Raw genomic sequence first — 24,233 nt, 5'->3', positions numbered from 1 at the left:
CTTTAGTCTGTGTTCCCAAAACTCAGAATGGTGAGCGGCACACACCAAGTGTTTAATGGGTATCTGTGGAATAAAGGACTCAGTTCACACAGATATCTCCTTAGGAGAAATGTAATCAATGCGAAGGGGGAAAGGGATGAAGACAAGAGAAGAATTCCTTCAAATTTTAGTAATTAAGAAGTTTCTGTAATTCAAAAATGATTTTGGGGGTACCTGAGTGGCTCAATGGGTTAAGCCTCCGCCTTCGGCTTGGTCGTGATCTTGGGGTCCTCGAATGGAGCCCCACATCGGGCTCTTTGCTCAGTGGGGAGCCTGCTTCCCCCTCTCTCTCTGCCTGCCTCTCTCCCTACTTGTGATCTCTGTCAAATAAATAAATAAAATCTTTAAAAAAAATAAATAAATAAAATAAAATAAAAGGACCAACTGGGGACCTCTATTTATGATCCTCATTGTATGAAATTTAAATCTACTACAGAATGTTTATTTTAATGAGTTCCCTCATTTTATTACCAACGTCCATTCAACTGGATAACTGGATTTTGGGGGTGGCTGGGGTGAGAAATGGAACATGAAAATGTAAATAATACATCTACCCCAAAAGCTAAGAAGCCCCCATTTTTCAAAGTAGTTCTTATTCAAAGAAAAAAGACTGAGGAAATACAGCAAAATGCTTGTATTTGGGGGCACATGGGTGGCTCATTTGGTTGGGCCTCTGCCTTTGATCCCGGAGTCCTGGGATCAAGCCCCACATCGGGCTCTCTGCTCAGTAGGGAGCCTGCTTCCTCCTCTCTCTCTGCCTGCCTCTCTGCCTATTTGTGATTTCTCTATCAAATAAATAAATAAAATCTTTAAAAAAAATGCTTGTATTTGGCTCCTCCATGTGAAATTGTTCATGCTTGACTATTTTTGACCAGCCAAAATGATACTTTCATATGATTAAACCTGAAAGTATGGAGGGGTTCAGGATATGGTTTGTTTCTTTTTTATACTTTTCTGAAGAGAGATCCCAACCTTTCCAGAGTCAACAGTATTAATTTTATAATCAGAAAGAAACACATCTATTGGGGCGTCTGGGTGACTCAGTTGTTGGGAATCTGCCTTTGGCTCAGGTCATGATCCCAGCGTCCTGGGATCAAGCCCCACAATGGGTTCCCTGCTCTGTGGAAAGCCTGCTTCTCCCTCTCCCGCTCCCCCTGCTTGTGTTCCCTCTCTCCCTGTGTCTCTCTCTGTCAAATAAATAAATAAAATCTTAAAAAAAAAAAAGAAAAGAAAAGAAACATATCCATTAGAAGTAGCTTTGAAAAAGACTCTCCTACTGCTTTTCCCAGGGACTCGGGGCTTCTGGAGCCTTTTACACTCATGTGGGACTCATACAGGGCAACCGGGCTGTGGGAAAGGAGGTACCATGAGGTCACCGTCGGTTTGCTCTGGGCCACACCTGGCTGGCAAGCTTGTCCACTTTGCCTTTGTCGACCTTTGTCCCGCCAGGTCGCCTCTCAGTCAGGGAACCACAGGGAGGCCTCTTTCACTACCCTCTCCCACCTGGAATGGGGCAGAGTAAGAGGCCCCAGAACCCGACAGAGTCCCTGTTCACCCTTGGCTCCGCCCTGGGGGGCTCAACCCTGGGGGCAGTTAGCACTCCCTGCCCAGCCTGGCCTCAGCTCTGCCTCCGCCCTCCACCAGCACTGGTATGGCTGCCTTTGCTGTCAGCAGGTGTCCAGCTCCGCCAGGCCCACACTGTGACTTCACTGCTCTTCATGCTATACCCCAGCCCCACCTAATCCGTGCCTGGAACACAGCAGACCCCCAGACTCTGCTGGATACGTACAAGCTGGTCTCCTGGGGCCCCAGGGAGCCCAGTCCTCCGCCTTCCACAGTGCGCATCTTAGCAAACTGCTGTGTCCTCTTCCCCCATAAAAAAAACTTTATAATCTCTTAAAGACCATAAGAAAGACACCTTAGGAGGTACTGGGTTTCAAAGTCCACAAGGTCCCTGAGTCAAGGCCCTACTTACCAGCTTCAGCTGCCTTTTCTCATGTGGAACATCGAGAGGCCCCAGATCAGACACGGGATTGGCCACTACCCAAGGTAGTGTCCTGGGCATCGGGGTTCCCCGCTGGTCCCCCAGCAAATTCCAGCCCTTGACCTCCCAGGCTCCTAGCACAGGCCCTGAGCTCTCACACACCTCCCTTGCGGAGAGGTGCTGGCCTCTGGGTGCCAGAAGATGGGACCTCAGGCCATGGGTCTGCACTTGCTGGCAACAGGGAACCTAATTTCCTGGGAATCGGCCCCCCCTCCCAAGCAAAGGGGAAAGATTAAGCTGACTATTAATAGCGCTGATCTCCACCAGTAGGAGGGGCAGCCCAGCCCAGCAGGAAGACACAGGTGGGGCACACGCAGGCGTAGGCGTGGGCAGGCACAGGCAGGGAAGCACAGCCGCAGGAGATGATAACCCTGCACAGCCCTCCACCCCGGGACCCTCCAGAGGCAGGTGGGAGAGTTACACACAAGACCAAATTTCCCTAAGTATCCCTAAGCAGAGAAGCCCAGGCTGGGGAGGGGCGGGGAGTGAGCCATTTAATCAATAAGCAACTTAAGAGAACACTGGGGAGATCCTTAATTTTATTTTTTTTAAGATTTTATTTATTTATTTGACAGACAGAGATCACAAGCAGGCAGAGAGAGAGAGGAGGAAGCAGGCCCCCCACTGAGAAGAGAGCCCGAGCGATCCCAGCATCCCTGGACCGTGACCCAAGCAGAAGGCAGAGGCCCCAACCCACTGAGCCACCCAGGCGCCCCCCCCTTAATTTTAATATAAATTAAAATATACTATTAGACCACAGAGACTAAAACAGTGCAGTACTGGAGAGAACAATGACACTTTTTTTCTTCAGGATTTGGCAGCACGTGTCAAAACAAAAAATGTGCAAGACCTTACCCTCAGCCATTTCTTCCACACCAGGAAAGACCTTGATACAAAGGGAAAACCCAGACTGGTGTGTAAGCTGTGGCCAGGAGGGTCCAGCTAGTGTGGTTTATGACACAGTATTGCAGCCACTAAAAACTAGGCTGATGCAGACAGAAATTTATTTAAAGAGACAGTGGTTCACCACCTGCGTAAAGCAAAAAGTTACAAAATAAGAAAGTAAGAATGCTTGTTTCTTCTGCTTTTGCTTAATGCATTTTATTTTATTTTTAAAGATTTTATTTATTTCTTTGATAGACCAAGATCACAAGTAGGCAGAGAGGCAGGCAGAAAGGGGCAGGCTCCCTGCTGAGCAGAGAGCCTTCAGCTCAGGTCAGGATCCCAGGACTCTGGGATCTGAAGGCAGAGGCTTCAGCCCACTGAGCCACCCACGCGCCCCACTTAATGCATTTTAAAATGAGCATGTAGTGCTCGCTTCGGCAGCACATATACTAAAATGAGCATGTATTACCTTCTTATTTTTACATTTATAATCAGAAAGGGTAAGAATGATGTCTCATACTGAGAGATAAGAGAAAGCAATATAGTTGGTCCACTGCTTACCAGAAGCTGGTTCATTGTTACTTACTCGAAGAAAACACACCAAAATATTCACATTCTGAGTGGTGGGATAGGGGGCCTTTCATTTCATAATCATTTTCCTCCTTTCTGAAAGTTTCTACAATAAATACACTACTTTATTTTTACATTTTATTAAGGAAGCCATCAATAAATACAGCCTCTATAGCTGGTCAGATTTTTGAAAGGAAAAGGAAGGGGGCACCTGGGTGGCTCAGTGTTTGGTTAAGCCTCTGCCTTCAGCTCAGGTCATGATCTCAGGATCCTGGGATCCAGCCCCGCATCAGGCTCTCTGCTCAGTGGGGAGCCTGCTTCCCCCCAACTGCCAACTCCCCACCCCCACCCCCACCCCCACCCCCGCCTGCCTCTCTGCCTACTTGTGATCTCTGTCAAATAAATAAATGAAATCTTAAAAAATAAATAAATAAGATAAAATAAAAGGAAAAGGAAAATGGAAAGCAAGACAAAAAGTAAAAAAAAACTGAGTGAAGGAAGGAAGAATAGAAAGAGGAAGTGACAAGAGGACAGCCCCAGGGAAAAGAGAAATGGAAAGGCAGACACTGCAGCCCACTTGCCAAAACTGAAAGCATTTCTAGAGACTTACCAGGAGACTTGCCCAGCCATTCTGAGCAAGACAACAACACAGCCTGACACTGCACATACACACAGCCCATCTGGAACCTTCTAGAACACGGTCTCCAAAAGGGGTATTCATTCCAGGCTCCATTCACGTTTATTTGTATTTCAAAACAAGTATTGTTTATACACAGACTGACAGTGGGCTCTGAGCAGCCAGTCCCTAGGGGAAGGGGCTCCTGCCCTCACTCAGTTGTTATCCAGCCAAGTGAGAGGAGCTACAGACCCATCATCCTTATGTCTTTAAAAAAAGTTTTTGTGGGGGCACCTGGGTGGCTCAGTGGGTTGAGCCTCTGCCTTTGGCTCGTGTTATGGTCTCGGGGCCCTAGGATCAAGCCCTGCGTTGGGCTCTCTGCTCAGCAGGGAACCTTCTCCCTCTCTCTCTGCCTGCCTCTCTGCCTACTTGTGATCTCTCTGTGTCAAATAAATAAAATCTTTTTAAAAAGTTTTTGTGTATGTTTTATAACGTATGTGTTAGTAAAACAATACATGTATACAATTTTTGAATGGCCAGACCTTCTTTGTCCCCTCTCAAAGGAGCTACACCCGTGTGCCCCCTCAGGGCCCACCTCCTCCCCTCAGCTATGAAACAGTGGGGGTAAGCATGTTCTGGGGCAGGGAGCCCCAGCACTATCCCTCGCACATCTACTACCCACAGGAGGAAACTGAGGCTCAGGGAAGTCCTGTCCAGAATCATCACACTGTGACGGGGAGAAGAAGCTGGGATTCAGAAATGGGGTTTCTCTAAGTAATACTCACCTTTCTTTTCTTTCTTTCTTTCTTTTTTTTTACATAAAGATTTTATTTATTTATTTAGAGATCACAAGTAAGCAGAGAAGCAGGCAGAGATAGAGGGGGAAGCAGGCTCTCCGCCAAGCAGAGAACCTGATGGCAAATTCGATCCCAGGACCTGTGACCCGAGCTGAAGGCAGAGGCTTAACCGACTGAGCCACCTAGGCACCCCAATACTCTCCTTTTAAACCAAGTACCCCACGGGTACAGCTATTGACAAGCAGAAATCAGGAGACCCTAAGACTGGCCTCTCACCCAGGCACAGGGCTTCATGGCTTTGATTTTTCATTTAGCCAGCAGTCTCTAATTTTTTAACCTTTTATGATGGAAAATATCAAGCATCTACAAAAGTACAGGAAATAATATAATTACACCCTCAGGGCCCTTCACTGAACTTAAACAATTACAACTCCAACTCCTGCGGCCAATATTGTTTCCTCTTCCCTCCTACCCACTTCACTGGCTTATTTGAAGCAAATCTCAGATTTTATCTGTAAACATCTATAAATGTTACAGGCTCTTGGGTCAGCATTTCTAAAAGATAAGGACTCATACCTAGCAGACCACAACAGAACACAATACCACATCTAATACGTAATTCCTTAAGATCATTAACATCAAGCGTCTTATTTCCCTGATTTTTCTTATAATGAGTTTTACATCTAATTTGTATATATATGTATATATCTTTTTCTGATATTGGTAACAAAAGTACCAAGGACATTAAGATCACTTATAATCCTGCCTTCTAAAGATGACAACTATTTTTTTGTTTTTTTATTAAATACTTTTTAAATTAAATAATTTGCAAATACTTCACATTCTGTTTTTCCATGTCATAAAAATATTTTTAAAAAATGAAAGGCCTCATAATACTTCATTGGATAGATGTGTAAATAATTCTTAACCTCACTGGGCTCTTAAATTACAGCCCCCCTTTTTGTGCCATTATGGAAATCTTTGTAATAAATGTATTTGGGTATATCTCTGTGTCCTTCAGATATATTTCTAAAAGGAAAATCACTGGGTCAAAAGACAGGTTTGGGGTTTTAAGTTTCTTAGGTTATCTAAGGAGTGAGGTCAGATGGAATGCTGTCTTTGTCCTCAGGGATGTGGAAATCTCTCCTGGAAGATACAGCCAGGGACACAGTTCAGAAGGCAGGGAGGAACACATCAGAGCTATTCTGCACAGCAGAAGAAAATGAAGTGGAGAGAAGATGCTGGTCTGGCTGACAATGCCTCCCTGAGTATGAGAAGGGCAGGGACAAGCAACCCATCAGGAGGTGCCAAGGGGGTCCCCAGCCTTAGCCTCCTTTCGACTCTGGACCCTTACAGCAAACTGCTTCCCCCTTTCCAGCAGTCCTCTCTGCTCAGGAGCACCTCTGAGCATCTATCATCCCGGCTCCTGACCATCTAGCCTCCCACCCCAGCCCTCCAGCCCCCCAGTCAGGAGGAGCCCCGTTCTTAACATACACTCAAAGCTCCCTTACTGCCCTGTGAGGCACCCATTCTTCGACTGTACAACCAGCTGGTAACCAACAGAAGACTCAATATAAAAGATGGACCATTATTAATGAGGCCACATGTCCCATGTTCGTTCGTCAGGAAGATATAACAGGAAATTCTGCTAAATGCTTAGCTGACTGACATCAGGATACATTAAGTCTGGGGGCAGGGGCTAGCTTTCTCCTTAACTAACCCTAGTAATCCTATCCCTGTCATAAAAAAAAAAAAGAAGGAGAGGAGGAAAAGAAAGAATATTTTTTTTCTTTTTACCTTGGTGAACACCCATTGGTAACTGTTAATCACATACTGTACCCAAATGTTTACAAACTATAAAAATCATCCTAGACCTCACATCCAAATCTGAGAGAGAAAAACTGCAGCAACATTTGGTGTGGGGCTGAGGCTGTTGTAAGTAGAAGCAGGGGAGGAGGTGGAAAAGGGTAAGAATATTACTTGGTATGTTCAAACTTGCTCACCCAAACTGGGCTATTACTAGAAGAGGGAAAAGGGACTTAATTACCAAACAATTATTTTTCCTGACATAAAACAAAACCCAAAACCCTAACAGAGGGGCGCCTGGGTGGCTCAGTGGGTTAAAGCCTCTGCCTTCGGCTTGGGTCACGATCTCAGGGTCCTGGGCTCTCTGCTCAGCAGGGAACCTGCTTCCTCCTCTCTCTCTGCCTGCCTCTCTGCCTGCTTGTGATCTCTCTCTGTGTGTCAAATAAATTAAAAAACAAAAACAAAAACAAAACCCTAACAGATACCTTGTACTGTCTTCCTCCGTGGTTGGTTGGTTAATGGCTGGAAAAAAACAGTTGTAGACCTCTCTCTCATGAACACAGATGACAAAATTCTAAATAAAGAAACTGGCAAATCAAATCCAATGATGCGTGGCAAGAATCATACATGATGACTAAGTCAGGTTTATTCCAGTTATGCAATAAATGTTTATGGGTGAACATTTAAAAATCAATCGGTATAATTCAGAATGAAGGAGATAAATCATTCAAACATCTCAACAGTTACTTAAAAACCATTTGGTAAAATTCAAAATCAATCCTACTAACAAATTTGGAAGGCCTACCCTGAAACTAGACTGAGGCACCAGTTCAACACCATCCTAGAGGTCCTAGCCAAAGAAATTTTTTTTTTTTTTTAAAGATTTTATTTATTTATTTGACAGAGAGAGAGATTACAAGTAGGCAGAGAGGCAGACAGAGAGAGAGGAGGAAGCAGGCTCCCTGCGGAGCAGAGAGCCCGATGCGGGGCTCGATCCCAGGACCCTGAGATCATGACCTGAGCCGAAGGCAGCGGCTTAATCCACTGAGCCACCCAGGCGCCCCCTAGCCAAAGAAATTAAGCAAGAACAAGATATAAAATGTGTAAGGTGCAGCAATAAGTAAATAAAACTGCCATGTTTCACAGGCAACATAACTACGTATGTAAACAATCCAAAAGAATCTAAAATAAACTATTAGAATCAATGAGTGAATTTAACAAGGCCAATGGATTAAAGGTCACTATACAAAAATTATCCATACTTGTGCTGTATTATAAAGAATACATCTGGGGCACCTGGGTGGCTGAGTTGGTTAAGCGTCTGCCTTCGGCTCACGTCATAATCCTAGGGTCCTGGAGTGGAGTCCAACATCAGGCTCCCTGTTCACTCGGGAGCCTGCTTCTCCCTCCCTCTTTGCTACACCCCTTGCTAGTGCGTGCTCTCTCTCTCTCTCTCTCAAATAAATAAATAAAATCTTTAAAAAAAAATACATTTGGTCCTGGACCCCGGCTCCCCAAATCCCTTGGAATTTCCTGAGTAAACAGAAGCAGTTTGTGCTTGCTTCGGCAGCACATATACTAAAAAAAAAAAACAGAAGCAGCTTTTGTTATCCTAATGAACAACTCCAGGTGGGCCCCTTAGATAGCTTCAGGGCAGGGCTGGTCACCAGCAAAGCCAAGCATTAGAGGGTCAGACCTTTCAGGTGTTGTACATCCAGGGCACGCAGCAAGCCAGACACTGAGTCCAATCACGTAGTCAATAACTTAATCATTAGTGCCCAGACACTGAAATCCTGATAAAAACTCTGGACTGCACCTGAGGAGGTTGGGGAAGAAAAAAAAAATGACCCTCTGCACCTCCAGAGCTCAGTGGAGCTTCTCACTTTAAACACCTGACTGCCCAGAGACGGACACACCCCAACCCCAGGGGTAGAGGGCAGAAGCGCTGCTTCGCTGACGGTTCCAGACCTCATCCTCTGTGTATCCTTTAAGATAAAACTGGAACCCTCAGTGGAGCACTTCTCTGAATTCTAGGGGTCATCCTACTGAATCATTAAATGGGAGGGGTGTCGTGGGAACCCTAAATCTACTGCCAGCTGTGGGCGGTGACTTGTGACTGACATGTGAAGCGAGGGGAGCATGTGGAAGAACCCCATGCCCCTCCCTAACTCCGGGTGGTGAGCGTCAGAAGGGCACTGCAGCACACCTGGGTCAGAACAATCTGCAACCAACGTTCTCGAAAACGAAATTTTGAAGACACCTCTCCACAATCATCAAATACCTTGAATACATCCAAGAAAAGATGTGTAAGACTTCTCTGTAAAGAAACTGACAAAACACTGTTGAAAGAAATTAAGAGGATATCAACAAATGGGGGGTAACCATGTCTACGGAAGGGAAGACTGATCACTATAAAAATGTCAGGTCTTGGGGCGCCTGGATGGCTCAGTGGGTTAAAGCCTCTGCCTTCAGCTCAGGTCATGATTCCAGGGTCCTGGGATCCAGTCCCTCATCCGGCTCTCTGCTCAGGGGAGAGCCCGCTTCCTCCTCTCTCTGGCTGCCTCTGCCTGTGATCTCTGTCTGTCAAATAAATAAAATCTTAAAAAAAAGGGGCGCCTGGATGGCTCAGTTGGTTAAAGCCTCTGCCTTCGGCTCAGGTCATGATCCCAGGGTCCTGGGATCGAGCCCCACATCAGGCTCTCTGCTCTGCAGGGAGCCTGCTTCTTCCTCTCTCTCTTCCTCTCTCTCTGCCTGCCTCTCTGCCTAGTTGTGATTTCTCTCTGTCAAATAAATAAAATATTAAAAAAAAAAAAAAAGCCACGTCTTCAAATGGAACTCTAGGTTCAATGCAATTCCATTAAACTCTCAGGAAAAAAAGATAAAGGGTAGTCAAGATAATCTTGAACAAAGATAATCAAGATAATCAAGAACAAAGAACAGAATCATTATTACCAAAGAGCAAAACCTATTAGAAAACTACAGCAAGTATGTCAATGTAGTACTGGCACAAGGACAGACAAACAGACCAACGGAATATGAGAATCCAGAGAGACCCACACATACGCCGCAGCTCAGCCCGGAAAGACAATCTGCAATAAGCAGCACTGGACCAGAGGGATAACGTGTATGGATTTAAAAGAAGAATCAGACTGTAACACCTCAGAAACAAAGATAAATTCCAGAAGGACTACAGATCTGAATGTGAAAGGCAAACAATATAGCTTCTAGAAAATAACACAGGATATCAGCTTCCTAATTTGTGTATAGGCAAAGAATCTTAAACAGGATATAAAAAGCACCAACCCATAATGGACAGACACTAAGCATATGAAAGTGTGCTCAACATCATTAGCCACTAGGGAGGGCGCCTGGGTGGCTCAGTTGGTTGACCGACTGCCTTGAGCTCAGGTCATGGTCCTGGAGTCCCAGGATGGAGTCCCTCAGCGAGCTAGGAAGTCTGGGGCTCCCTCTGACATTCCCCCTTTCAGGCTCACTCTCATTCTCTCCCTCAAATAAATCTTTCAAAAAAAAAAAAAAATTAGTCATTACGGAAATGTATAATCAAATCACAATGAGATACTACCACACACCTACCTGATTGGTTAAAATGAAATAAATAAAGAGCTGACAATACCAGAGTTGTAGGGACAGTAGTATAACTGGGTACGAGCAAAGAGCATTCTGGAAAACTGCCTCATCTGAGCCTATACTATATCCTAACAAGCCCACACTTAGGCATATTCCCAAAGGAAAAGCCTACATAACATCACCAAAAGTCATGGAGGAGAGCACTTGTAGTGGCCTTATTTAAATAGCTACAAACTGGAAACAACTGAAATGTCATCAACTTCCCAGTTTATTCCTTTCATGGAATACTATCTAGCAACAAAAAGGAATGAACTCCAGCTACATACAACAATGGATGAAACTCATAACCTTTATGTCAAGCAGAAGGCATCAGACACAAAAGACACATACTGATGATTCACTTGTAAAAGTTCAGAAACAGAAAAAATTGACCCATGATGATTGGGGGAACAGGGGTAGTGACAGGGAGGGTTCCCTAGACGGTACACACCCTTCTACAATGTTGGTAATGTTCTATTTCCTGAGCTCAGTGACAGTTACACAGGGGTGTTCCTTTGCAAAAAACTATCAAATCGTACACTTATGATATATGTATTTGCTTCAATGGAAAGTTTCCTCTAAAACAGATCCAGGTGGTTGCCAGAGGCAGGAGGTAGGGGGTGGGTAAAACGGGGGAAGGTGGTCAGCAGGTACAAACTTCCAGTTATAAATAAGATAAAGTAGTTCTGGATATGTAATGCCCAACATGGTGACTGCAGTTAATAATATTATGTCATATATATGAAAACTGCGGGGGGGAAAAAAAAATAGATCTTAGGAGCGCCTGGGTGGGGCTCAGTTGGGGTTAAAGCAGCAGCCTTTGGTTCAGGTCATGATCCGAGAGTCCTGGGATCTACCTAGGGCTCCTTGCTCAACAGGGAGTCTGCTTCTCCCTCTCCCCCTGCTGCTCCCCCTGCTTGTGCTTTCCCTCTCTGTCAAATTAAATAAATAAATAAATAAAAACTTGTCATCATAAGAAAAAGAAACCTTGTATCTCTGTGTGGTGAGTGACGGATATAGTTAACTAGACTTACTGTGGCAAACATCTATGAAAATACAGAATCATTATGCTGTACACCTAAAACAAATATCATGTTCTATGTCAACTGTACCTTAACTGGGGTCCTGGAATCGAGCCCAGTGTCAGGCTCTCTGCTTGGCGGGGAGCCTGCTTCCCCTCCTTCTCTCTTTGCCTGCCTCTCTGCCTACTTGTGATCTCTGTCTGTCAAATAAATAAATAAAAATATTGAAAAAAAATCTAGAACTGACAATAAATCTTCCAGCCCGGAATTACTGGAATTTCCCAATCTTCTCATCTCATTTCTTAATATCCATGTTCTTACTGAAAAGCAACACAGAGCAGGGTTAAGAGCTTGGCCTCTGGAGGAGAACAGCTGTGGCGGCCACTTAAATCGTCACACCTCTGGAAAAGATTCTTAGCCTCTTGGAGCGTGGGTTCCTATCTATAGCATTTGGCGGATTAATTAAGTATTCAATAAAGGTTAACCATTAATGAAGGCACTTCTTCCTTCTTTCTGTTCTCTGCTCTTACTCAGTCTTTTCCAGAGCTCTGGGTCTGGGGCATTTCCGGGGACACTGGGCCTCCTGGGGAATCTCTGCTCCCTTGGATTCCCCCTCTACCCTCTGCTGCTCTTCCATCTTCTCTTCTCTCCCTAACAGGGACACTGGGCAGGGAGCAGACAAAGGGGGAGCCCTGACATGAAACCACCCAAGGAGAAGTGCAAATGTGGCTCTACCCCTTGCCCTGCGCTGCCTGGCTTCCCTGATCCTCCTATTCTGCTCCCCAAGGTGAGAATGCAGATGTGCGGCCACTGGGGATGGCAGGCTTGTTTTCTCGGATTTGTAGGAAACAAACAATTCAGGAAATGAGGGGGATCTCCTCAGTTTTAAGTTTCTCTGCCATACATTTTTTTTTTTTTTTTGCTTCAGCTCTGGCTTCTGTTACCCTTAATATACACATTGGGACCCAGATAAGATGGTATCTGAATTGGCAGGTAATTATCTAGTGGGTTCTTTTGACCTCAATGTCTTCATAATTCCCAGAAAGGCACCACGCCCGGACAACGGGGCAGCCTGCTCCCAGAGCTGGTACATGAGAACCACCGCAGCCCACAGTGGTATCAGCGCCAACTGGGACACCTTTGGATAGTAATAACAATAATTTTTTAAATGGCTAACATTTATTGCATGAGGACAATGGTGCCAGGCACTGAGCTAAGCACTTTTCATTGGCTTACCTCATGTACTCCTCACCACAGCCCCCTGAGCTGGACAGCGTCATTAATGTGGCTAGCCAAATCACCAACCAAAGAGAAATTTTTCAGAGACTTCGAGTCAGCCATTATTTTGAACCTTTCATGAAATAAACCCACTTGCATAAGCTTTACTCCAGTTTTTAAACTTATTCTTAGGGAAGCATGATGAGAGCTGGACTAATTTTTAGGATTTTATATATCTGTTTTAAAGAGAGAGAACACAAGCAGGACAGACAGAGGGAGAGAGTGAGAGAGAGAATCCCAAGCTGATTCCCCGCTGAGCAGAGCCCAACCTGGGGCTTGATCCCACGGACCCTGAGATCATAACGTGAGACAAAACCAAGAGTCCGACCCTAAGCCAAAGGCACCACCCAAGCAGCCCCAGACTCATTTTAAAGCAGGAGTTCAGGGAACTGTGCTGGTGTGCGTACGTGCATATGGGTATGTATTCGAGAGCCTGCTTGCAGGGGTAACTGTGTGTTGAGTCTGCCCACCTGTGTGTGGGGGTGAAGTGTGTGTTTAAGCATGCCTGTGCGGGGGCAGGTGTGTATGTGTGAGCCTGTCCTTGTGTGTATTTGGTGGGGGAAGGCATGAATGCGTGTGGGAGTAAGCCTGCCTGGGCTGGGGGGACAGGAGCTCCTTCCAACCAAGGATCCTGGCTGCCTGCTGGCCAGAGACCAGGCGTTCCAGAGAGCCTGGGGAAACCAGTCTTTCAAGAACCCTGCCCAGGTCACAGTAAATCAGCCCTGCAGCATGGAAGCAACTCCGACTATAACCTCTGGGGAATGCTCTAGCAACACCAAGTTTAACCCCCAGCAAAACAGGCTGGTGGCTAAAAACAAAACAAAACAAAATGAAACAAACAAGCAAAAAAAACACCCAATAACAAAAAACCAGGCTGGCGGCTGCACACCCCAACCCTCTGGGCTCGCCTTTTTATCAGCCACATGGTGCTGCCCAGCCCTCTGTCTGGGGACACCCTCCCAAGAAGCCCAGGGATAGAAAGGGATTTCTCATCTTATTCTGAAAGAACCAATCTAAACTGGGTTCCAAAAAGCAGGGCAGTGTAGACAATGGTTTCAATGTGAAAATACGTATGAATGGCTACTAGGAAACTACACAGCTGTGAAATGAAAATGGTTTTGATCCTGCTGTTTGTGACATGACTTTAAGAATCAATTTCTAAAAAAGTTACTGTAATAAATCAAAATATTAAAAATAGTTCTCTCCAGATGACAGATACATGGGTTGTTTTGTTTAGACTTGTGTGTTTTCTAAAGGCCTGACAATGAGATGTATCTCTTTCAAAATAAGCACCAGTAAAAAGAAAATCATGTAACAAATGGAAAAAGAATTGACTCAGGAGTCCAAACTCCAGTCTGTGGAATGAACCAGGAGTCCTTCATGCAGCCACAAAGCCTTTTATGACAGGATGTCTTGGGACACACAGGCGTGACAAGGGGGCGACCTGAGGGACAGGATGGGCCAGCAACTTGTCGCAGAGCTGTGCCTGACGCAGACAGAGGGGCTCAGAGAAGGAGAGGAGGGGGCTGGATCAAATGCCAACTAGCTGTGCCCCATCGTCTTAGCCCAGGGCCATCTCAGGCACCCCTGGCGAATTCCATGACTCTCACACCCACAGAAAGGGCTGCGAAGCAGTCACAACATGAGGAAGCAATTTCACCCGAAGCTGGTACCAACAACGTGAAGCTCACTTCTTATCCTGTGGTCTTGTCCAAGTTCTCCCAGAACAAGAGGCACAGAAGTGGAAAACTTCATGTCTATTCACCCTTGAAGATCCAGCTGGAATGCCACCTCCTTTGGAGTGTCTTGTCCGCTTCCTGGAAGGCCCTGCCCCTTACCCACTTCTCCTGTGGGAAACAATCCTGTGTTTTTGTGTTTCTGTGCACGCAAGTATTTTCAAGGTTAACCATCTGTTCAATACCTCCTATCTTGACTGGAGGTGTTTGGGAAAACTCTGGAGCTGGGCTTTCTAATTTCTAAAATACAAGACTTTTGAAAACTAGACACTAGTGTGATCTCGGTATGATCTAAGGTCTTATTTGGCCTTAGACACAAGGCAGCAACTTCCGGGGTCACAAGGAAGAGCTTTCCGACGAGCTCTGTCAATAGAAGGCAGAGGAAACTGCTCTCGGTCCTGGCTCCTCTACGGAAGCTGGTCCACCACCCGCTGAGCGAGGGGGCAAGAGGTGCATCATCCTATCCACGGTGGCCATGCTCCACGGCCATGAGCCCCTCACAAAGAGAAGGTGCCGAGGAGCCCGGCCAGCCTTCCGTCACCTGCCCGGCTGGCACCACTGCCTGAGCAGACAGCTCCTGTCACTCGCTCAGATACACTTGCCCCAGGGCCAGCTTCTCCAGCTCAGATCCCCAGCTTAGCTGGAGCCTGTTTCCAGGTGGAGCTGTGGGGGGTCAGGTGTGCGGCTGCCTTCACTCTCCACTCGAGGCTGTACTCTCCCAGCATTTTGGGACTTAACTGTCCCATCCCCACAGTCTGTGCTTGGCCCTCACCCTATCTGGCTTCCCCAGGAGGCTCCCCAAACCACGCCTGCTTGGGTCTTTTTCACCTCTCCAAGGAGCTCCTTTAACAGGGCTTCTACAGTCTTTGCCGGTGCTGCCAGCTTTCAAACTTTTAACCCTGGTCCTGGACTTACTCCCAAGCCCCTCACAGAGCTTTCGCCTACCTGTACGCTTGCCTGGATGGACCACACCCTGGTGCTGTTCTGTGTGGTCCAGAAGGGACACCCTAGACACATTGAGTTCACCTCTGCATTTGTTTGGTTTTTTTTTAGTATTTGTGCTGCCGAAGCAAGCACTCACCTCTGCGTTTTAAGAAAACATCTAGACAGTTCGGTTATACGTTTAAGAGGGAGACACTCTGATGAGCACAGAGGAGTCCAATCAAGGGTCACATTGCTATAATTTACCACCAGGACCCACGCCCCAACCCTCCAAACTGTCTCTGCTTCCTCCCCTCCCTGCTTCTGTTAAATGACATCATCAACCTGAATCCCTAGCTAGAAGGCTCAGATGTTCACAACTGCTTCTTGGCCCCAACTCCAGCATCTCCAAAATGAACACCGAGTCCTGTTATTCTGACTTCAGAAGCATCTCTTGGGCCTAGGCCTTCCTTGGCCCCACTGCACCTACCTGAACCGGGAACAATAAGCTTTGTTTACAAGGTCTGTCTCTCTGCGAGACTGCCAGTTCCGTCAACAGGGCTGTTCTAGTCCTCTCTGATTCCCAACAGCCAACACGGTGTCTGACACACAGGCCTCAAAAAATTAGATGCTTGTTGCAACAAATGAATAAGTAAACAGAGAAAAATAAGATACTTTAAGTGTGTCAGACGGTAGGAACCAAAAGTGAATGCAAAAATTATGCACTGTTTTTTCTTGACTTGATAAAGTTGTTTCAGGAAGAAAGAAGAACGTGGGAGAAGTGTGATGTGGCACAGATGGAAATATGGGAGGAGTTTTCAACGAAAATATTTCTAGCTTTTTCCCCTTCGATACATAAACACACTAAGTTTCTACCAGGGCAGTAATAGGTCCAAAGTCACCTCATGGATCGGGAGACCAAGCTGGGTGGAGTTTAAACCCAAGTCTTCACAGGGGGCTAGATGGTTATAAAGTAGGTGGGGAAAGATAAGATGACTAGATGAGCCGAGCCCCTAAGAGGGGCAGGAATTCATGGAGGGAGGAACAGCAGAAATCTGGAAGGTGAGCTTCATTGTGGGGCTGGAGCTTCTGACTTCTACTTGGTAGAGTTTATTCTTTACTCTGCCTCCAGGGTCTGGGAGGGCATCTTTGGTAAAGGAAAAATGCAACTGGGCCCCAAGTAGCCCAGGGAGCCTCTGTTCTAAAATCTCAAGCTATAGACAAGCCAACTACAACACCCAGTGCTACAAACAATTCTAGGAGAAGTGTAAGTCAAGGACCAAGGTCAAATGGTCCTCTCGGTGCCTCTCAGTGAGTGACTTTACAACTCTAGCCAACCAGATGGTCTAACTCCTAGGTCCTGTGGGGCCTAGCTCCGTGTCTTGCACAGAGAGTATGTGTCCATAAATTCATGATAAATACCTTGAGCCGGGAGGCAAAGCAGCTGGGAAGCTGTAACCCTGCCTCAGTCTCCCAGGAACGGCTCAGGCCCATGCGGGCATGGACTCCCAGAGCCTGTCTCTAAGTGTGTATGCTCCTGCATATGACTCACTCAGGAGGGAAGCTCTGTATATGCCTGATGGCCAAAAACCACTTATTCACAGAAAATGAGGCACAAGAAAGGGGAACCATGCATCACACTCAAGACTCCAAACTCGGCTTCTTACATGTCGTTGTAAGAGCCCCTCTTGTCTTCCTGGGTGCAACTGGAAAGATCAAGTCCCCTGGGTATCGGCTCCTCAAAATTCTAACACTATGGAATGGTGATAATTCTGTCCCAAATCTAACAGATCACATGTTCATTCAGTGACCTTTTATTTGAGATCTCATCTTCCTATGGGCCAAGAACCATTCTAGGGCCAGGGATACACCAGTGAACAATACAAGGAGCTCTTCTCTTTGGAACTTAATATTCCAACAGGAGGAGACAGACAATAAACAGCAGAGCAAATCTGTAAATTACGGAGTTGTCAGAAAGTGAATTGTGGGGCGCCTGGGTGGCTTGGTGGGTTAGGCCTCTGCCTTCCACTCGGGTAATGATCCTGGGGTTCTGGGATTGAGCCCCACAATCTGCTCAGCAGGGAGCCTGCTTCCTGCCCCACCCCGCCTGCCTCTCTGCCTACTTGTGATCTCTGTCTGTCAAATAAATAAATAAATAAAATCTTAAAAAAAAAAAAAAAAAAGTGATCTGTGCTATGAGAAAAAGAAAAATTAGCACAGGGTGGAGGAGGTGAGGAAGGTCGGGGAGGATGAGAGGTTATAGTTTTAAATAGGGCACTGAGAAGGTGAGGCTGAGGCAGACAAGAGGGCGGGGAGAGGGTGAGGCTGACAACATCTGGGGAAAAACATTCCAGCCTTAAGGAACAGCCCGGGCAAAGGCCCTCAGGTGGGAGCGTCCCGGTTGTGTTCAAGAAACAGCAAGAAGGCCAGCAGAGCTTGCCAGGCGTTCATTAGTTGTTCAACTTTCATTCATTCATTTAACAAATACTCACTAAAGATCCACCTCTTTACCAGGCCCTGAGTGGTGAAAACACTAATAAGGTATGATCCCTACCCATGGGGGGAGCTCATTAAAGCGGAGGCGCAAGGAGTTAAAATGACCTTAAAAGTGGCGCCTGGGTGGCTCAGTGGGTTAAGCCGCTGCCTTCGGCTCGGGTCATGATCTCGGGGTCCTGGGATCGAGTCCCACATCGGGCTCTCTGCTCAGTGGAGAGCCTGCTTCCCTTCCTCTCTCTGCCTGCCTCTCTTGTGATCTCTGTCAAATAAATAAATAAAATCTTAAAAAAAAATGACCTTAAAAGAAGATTACACCCAGGCCTGAAAGACTGGCAGAAGTCAGGGACCTTCCCCAACTTGCAGAGTCCACTGAAGCATAGGAATGACCCTCAGGGAGATGCTCGGCGACACCTGGCAAGCCTCCAGCTCTTGTTTCAACGCTACTGGCAATGCTAGCCATGTTAACCTTGCTCACTTCTTTTTCTTAGCTATGAAAGAAGCCTTCCAAGCACCAGATCTGTAAACAGACTCTTAAGATGCAGACATGAAGTGTCTGCCATTTCCAAGAGGGCCTCAGACTAAAATGGTAAATGCCAGATGGAAAGATCTGGGCGAGGCCATACTGGGGGCAGCCCAGGGTGGCAATGAGTTAGAATGGAACCATAATGCCCCAGGGTGTGTCCACTAGGGGTGACCATCATATCACACACACATCTCAGCAGCTTCATGCTACGCTGGGTAGGATGTGCCTGCGTTTCCATGGAATTAGCAGCACCCCTCCAGGGCCAGGGTTCAGGCTCAAACCACCAGCCTCTGTTAAAGGAGACTCCAGTGAACTAAAATTTACATCTGGAGAATTCCATTCATCAGAGCTCTGGCCTGAAACATGCTAGCTCTGTTTTCCCAGCTTCCTGACGTGGAACTTCTCTTTACAAGATGAGTCCAAAGATGGCCCTGCCAAGATCCAGGAAACTCCACCTGAAAAGGGCTCAGCCCTCCTGATCAGGGGCTGGGAAGCCTAGCCAAGCTAATCCATACTGGTTGGCTCCAGATCCAAGCTGAAGGACGCAAACGTGCTTGTTGGGTGTGTCACCACCAACAGTCCCAAAGACCACAGAGGTGGTGAGCAGGAAGTTCCCCTGGTGAGTCCTAACCAGGTTCCTGACCCAGCAACACGGGAGAAGTCCTCAGGGCCAAGAGGCTGCAGGGTGGGGGTGGGGCACAGATCCTCACTGCTCTGCTCCAGCATCGACTCCCTAAGCTAAGAAACACGTTCCTGGGCCTGCACCTGCAACACTACCACCACCATGGTGCCATCACCACCAAATGTCCATGTCCCTTCAGTCCGTCTGCAATGAGACCACCTTACCAGGCTGTCTCCCATTTGGACTTCTGTTACTGAGTCCTTCTCAGTTCTGATGCTCAGATTCACTCTGTCTGACACTCTGAAAAAGGGAGGGTCCAAGTATCCCACTCCGGCCCTGACCAGAGCATCTTTTCAGAGTAAACCTGGCAAGGCCTGCTCCTATCCCAGCCCAGCCCAGCCCATCACCCGACCCATCCGGTTCCAGGCTTTCCCCTCCTGTCCTGAAATAATTGATTAACAAGCACCTGAAATTGCTCCCTGCTGGAGTGCAGAAGTCGCTCCCAGCACTGGGCTGGCAGGCTGCCTTAGCAGGCAGGAGCTCTACCCATGAAGAAGGGAAGCAAAGGCCTGGATTTAAGATGTGCTCCCCTCCCCCAACCCCCATTCCTTTATAAAGAGCTTCCCTTTCTGCCTCCTCACTCCTTTTGGCCTAGGAGGGTTTTACTCCATAATTGGCTTGTTTACCGCCACTGAGGACTTCTGAGTAGCAGAGGTGGGAGGAAAGTTTTGCTGGAAGGAAAGGAAAGGGGTGTGTGCCCTGAGCTTTGGGGCTGATGAGTAAAACCTCCGAGTGCCTCTCTAACTGAGAACTGGCCAAGAACCCATGTGAGAGAAAAACACAAGGCACTGCAAGGCCAGCTGAGGATTTCCAGCCAACCACAGGAGGGAAGCTGGTATTTGGCGCCTGGGAAAAAACGGAACAATAACCAAAGCTTGATCTGCTTGCTTCTGCTGAATAGTCGAAAGCATTACTTGGCACTGTTCTGAGTCGGGAGCCAAACAGAGACCTCTCAATTCAGCTTCTGTGGGTTAGGAGCTCCAGAAACATCACTCTTGCTCAAAACTTCCAACAGCTCCAAGCTAATGCGCCACCCTGACTTCAGGCTCTTCCCCAAGGCCCCAAATGACTCAGCCTCTCCCCACTGACCACAGAGCAGCACAACCAAGCTCCAATCCAGCTCAACAGGACCACCTGCTGGGCTCAAAGCACATCCTTTGCTCCTTGTGGGGAAGCCCCTGCCTCGGGTACCAGGTGTCCCCACATCTTCAGGCTCTCCTTCAATGCTCCCTCCCCTGTGACGGTTTTCCCAGGGCCACAGCCCCTTCCCCATGGTACCCCAATCAGATGTGCGGCCCCATGCTCTAATCTCTGTGGCCTCTTTGAAAGCGTCAACCCTACTCCGAGCTGCTTCAGTAGCTCCCTGAGGCCTTGCTCTATCCCTCCAAGTGCACAAGCCTGTCTCAGCTCTGATTCACCTGGCGCACAAAGCACAGTACCTGGCAAGGCGGCAGATGCTTACGAACTGGTCCCGCTGCCCCAAATACCATCCACCTCAGAGGCACAGGAAGTGATGGGCAAAGGGACAGTCACACCAGAAACACTAAGGCCAGCCGACACAAAACAGGAAAGCAAACGACAGGCGTCCCAAAGCCAGCTAACAGGGCGAGCTCCATCCCGCCTTACCCTTCTTGAACTCCTCCAGCATAGCATCCAACTTGGTGTCGTGGAAAACGAAATGCACTGGGTGGTTATAGAAGCGGGTGATGGTCTTGAGGGGGGTGCAGTCATCGGGGTCCACGAAGGCCAAGTCTTTGACATAGAGGATATCGACGATATTGGACTGCTCGTCTTCAAACACAGGGATGCGGGTGTAGCCACTCTCCATGATCTCCGACATGGTATTGAAGTCCAGGATGGCATCACTGCGGATCATGAAGCAGTCTTGGAGCTGGGTCATGATATCCTCCACGGTTTTGGTCCGTAGCTCCAGGGCACCCTGGATCATGTTTAGCTCCTCTTTCACCAGGTCGTTATAGGGCTCCGTTACCTTCAACATCTCCATCAGCTTCTCCCGGTTGTAAACGGTGCGAATTTCCTGGCCCAAAACAAAATCCAGGAGCTTGCTGATGGGGAAACTGAGGGGGAAGGTGAGTAGCATAAAGAATTTGGTGAGGATGATAGTGTTGGCACCCACAGCCAGGCCATGGCGGGAGCACAAGGCCTGAGGAACTATCTCCCCAAAGATAACAATGCCAATGGTGGAGGAGGCCACCGCCATGAGCCCAGACCCGATGAGGTTGTCTAGAAGGATGGTGAGGGAGGTATTGACCAGCACGTTTCCCAGAAGCAGAGAGCAGAGTAAGTAGTTACCCTTGCGCCGGATGGGCTCGATCTTGCGGGCATAGCGCCTCTCCTTCTCCGTGCCACAGTTCTGCACGATACGCAGCTCCATGGGGTCCAGGGCCATAAGCCCCAGGTTGAGGCCAGAAAACATGCCCGACAGCACCAGCAGCACTGTAATGAGGAGGATGTGCAGCCAGAGGGGCAGGAACCTCCCAGCCTCCTCCACCATGAAGAGCAGCGAATCCTTATCGGTCCACCTCTGCCAGGGCCCGTTGACCCCGGCCCGGGTACACAATGCATACAACTTCATGTTCTCTCTCCTCCGGAGGAACTTAGTGAGCACCACCAGCATCCCGGACGTGTTCCCGCGGCTCACGTTGACCAGCTGCTGGACGACCAGGTCCTTGGTGAGCTCGGGACAGTTGGTGGAGTTCTGGATCGCCTCGAAGTTGTCCACCTCGGTGAAGGAGATCAGGTTGCTGGAGAGGGAGCCCAGCCTCTGGCCGTACAGCCTCAGGTTCACTGTGCTGCCCTCGGACACGAAGATGATGCCCTCAGGGTTCATCCCACACGATTTGTTGCAGCTCGCCAGTCTCATGCCCAGGATGGCGCCCCACTGGGGGTCGCCCTGGCCCCGGGCCCCCCGCGCCCACATCAGCACCAGCAGCAGCAGCGCGGCCAGGAGGAGGCGCCCTCGGGCCGGCCCGCAGCCCGGGCGCCCGCCCCCGCCCACCGGCGCCATGTTGCTCTGGCTCTGCCGCCGCCGCTCCCCCGCGCCCCGCCGCGCGGCCCGGCTCCCGCCGCCGCTGCTGCCGCCTCGCCGCCGCCGAGCCAACTGCCCCGGCCGCCGGCCTGACGTCAGGTCAGCGCCCCGCCCGCCCCGCCCCGCCGACCCACGCCCCTCATTTGCATGAGAGACCCCGCCTCCGGGCGCGCGCCTCCAGTGCCCGCCCTTAAGGGGGTCCCGAGCTTAAGGTGGAGCGACGCGGGAGCGCGGGAGCCGAGGGCGGACGTTCGCTCCGCCCTTCTCCTCGCACGCCCTTTCCCTCCGGCCTTTCCGCCCGCTGTCCTCTGCTAGGCCTGCTCGCCCGGCCTCGCCGCTCCTCTGCTGCGGTCCAGACGGGCGTTGTGTGCTGGGCTCCTTCCCCAGAAGATTGCTGCTCGGGGCAGGGTGGCCCTTCTCTGTAGGCACCTCGGAAGCAGCACCGCGTTGTGCCTGGGGGTGGGGGAGGAGGACAAAATGCTTTTCCTGATATAAAAAAGAAAAGGGGAACCTGAGGGCGGAGGCCTTCTTCAGGTTCACCGGCATTGCAGACTGTCCCGTGGAGATTTTTCTGGCCTGGGAGTTTTGCTGATCTGGGGTCCCAGGGCCAGAAGTAGGTTCCCCCAGGCCCCTTTGGCCACTGGCTGCCTGGCTGGAGGAATCTTGGGAACTAAGGATATAGAATGTCCTCGCAGAGGGAAGCGCCAGGGTCTGGTCTAGGCTCTTCTCACGTTATTTCTGTTTAGGGAACAAATATTGAGCACCTACTATGTGCCGGGTCGGCACTTGTTCCAGGCTCTGACGATATAGCAGTAATAAGCCAAAGTCCCTGCCGCCTTTTCACAGTCCAGAGCAGAAAACAAACCATCAGCAAGCATCCTTTGAACAACCCTAAGAGGTAGTGTTATTTGTCCTTATAACAGATAAAGAAATTGAACCTAGGTACAAATTGCGTCCCTCCACATTGCTATTTTAAGAAGAGAAATGTGTGACTGGTAAGACACATGGGAGTGTCGGGCCCCATTTCTGTCTATAAAAAGGGGGTAAGAACACCAAAAAGGCTCCACCTTTCCAAGCTTATGGGAACAACTGGCATAGGCACTGAACAGGACAGGACAGCCCTGAATGTTCTAGATAGCTGGTGGTGTTAGCTCCCCCACCGGACCAAACCCCTAACCCCAAATTGTGGTGGTGACTGGCCAGCCAGGGCAGATGCCTGTGAAAATGAGCTGAGAGGTGTGGCGCCAGGCCTAGCCCTGAAATGACTGCTTCCTGGAAGGCCCCAGGTTGGTGTCAGTTAGCAACTATGAATTGAGCCCCAAGCACTCAGGTGTGGGGAAGAGCGCAGCCACCTTGCCCCCATCAGGAGGAAGGAGACAGACAGACAAGATAAATGTCCTTAAAAGAATTGCAGGAGTGCCCTGAGGGGAGAATCTGGTACCCGGTTGACCACTGGGTCTCAGAGCAAGTTTTCTGCCAGCCCTGGAGACGCAGAGTCCGTTCTACTCTCCCTGCACAAGCATTTGTGCTTTGTTTTTATCGCCGTGTGTTGTTTGCCGATAAAAGCAACGATCAATACCATCCAGAAAGAGCCTAAGCAGAGAGGAACAATTACGTACAGTGTCATGGGGGGAGACATGATGGTAGAGAGGCCTGGTTTACCTGAGCACTGTTCGCAGGGGTGGGAGGTTCAGGCCAGACTGAAGCAATCCCTTGCAGGCAGGTGCCTCGCTTCCTCTTCCACAGTAGTATCTAGCCGGCCAGTTTGGTAAGGAACCAGAGCCTGGGGATGGGCGCTGGCTAAGACAGAACAAAAGCAGAAAGCAGAACCTTTGACTGGCTGTTCCCTCCCATCCCCCACCAGGAGCAGCCTCCTGGAGCAGCCTCCTGCATCACCTCGAAGAAAGCCAAGCTCTTGGAGAGGCTTCTGCCCACCCCATGTCATGTTTTTCCAGCCAGCTTTAAAACTAATGCCCTCCCCCGTGGTACTTAGAGACTTTACCGTTCTATTATCGACCAATCAGCTATTTTTATTTTGCCCTTTTCAAACTGTCTGTGCTCAGAAGCTCTCGCTCTATGCACTGAGTCCAGTGACAGAAGCCAACAAAGGGAAGGAAGAAACTTTTAAGATACTTGAATAAA

General features: G+C 48.6%; 1 protein-coding gene across 1 annotated transcript in view; it reads right to left on the bottom strand.

Annotated features, from left to right (window-relative positions):
• CNNM4 (cyclin and CBS domain divalent metal cation transport mediator 4) overlaps positions 1–22,137 on the bottom strand; it is a 37,928-nt gene extending 15,791 nt beyond the window's left edge. The window contains exon 1 of the mRNA XM_045980965.1: positions 20,669–22,137. Within this exon, the coding sequence (XP_045836921.1) occupies positions 20,669–22,070 (1,402 nt within the window). The 5' untranslated portion in view covers positions 22,071–22,137. The remainder of the gene's footprint in view (positions 1–20,668) is intronic.
• Positions 22,138–24,233: the final 2,096 nt, after the last annotated feature.

Source organism: Meles meles, chromosome 16 (genome assembly GCF_922984935.1).
Source record: "Meles meles chromosome 16, mMelMel3.1 paternal haplotype, whole genome shotgun sequence".
Taxonomy (NCBI): Eukaryota; Metazoa; Chordata; class Mammalia; order Carnivora; family Mustelidae; genus Meles; species Meles meles.
The sequence above is the reverse complement of the archived record's forward strand: the minus strand, read 5'-3'. Positions and strand labels throughout refer to the sequence as shown.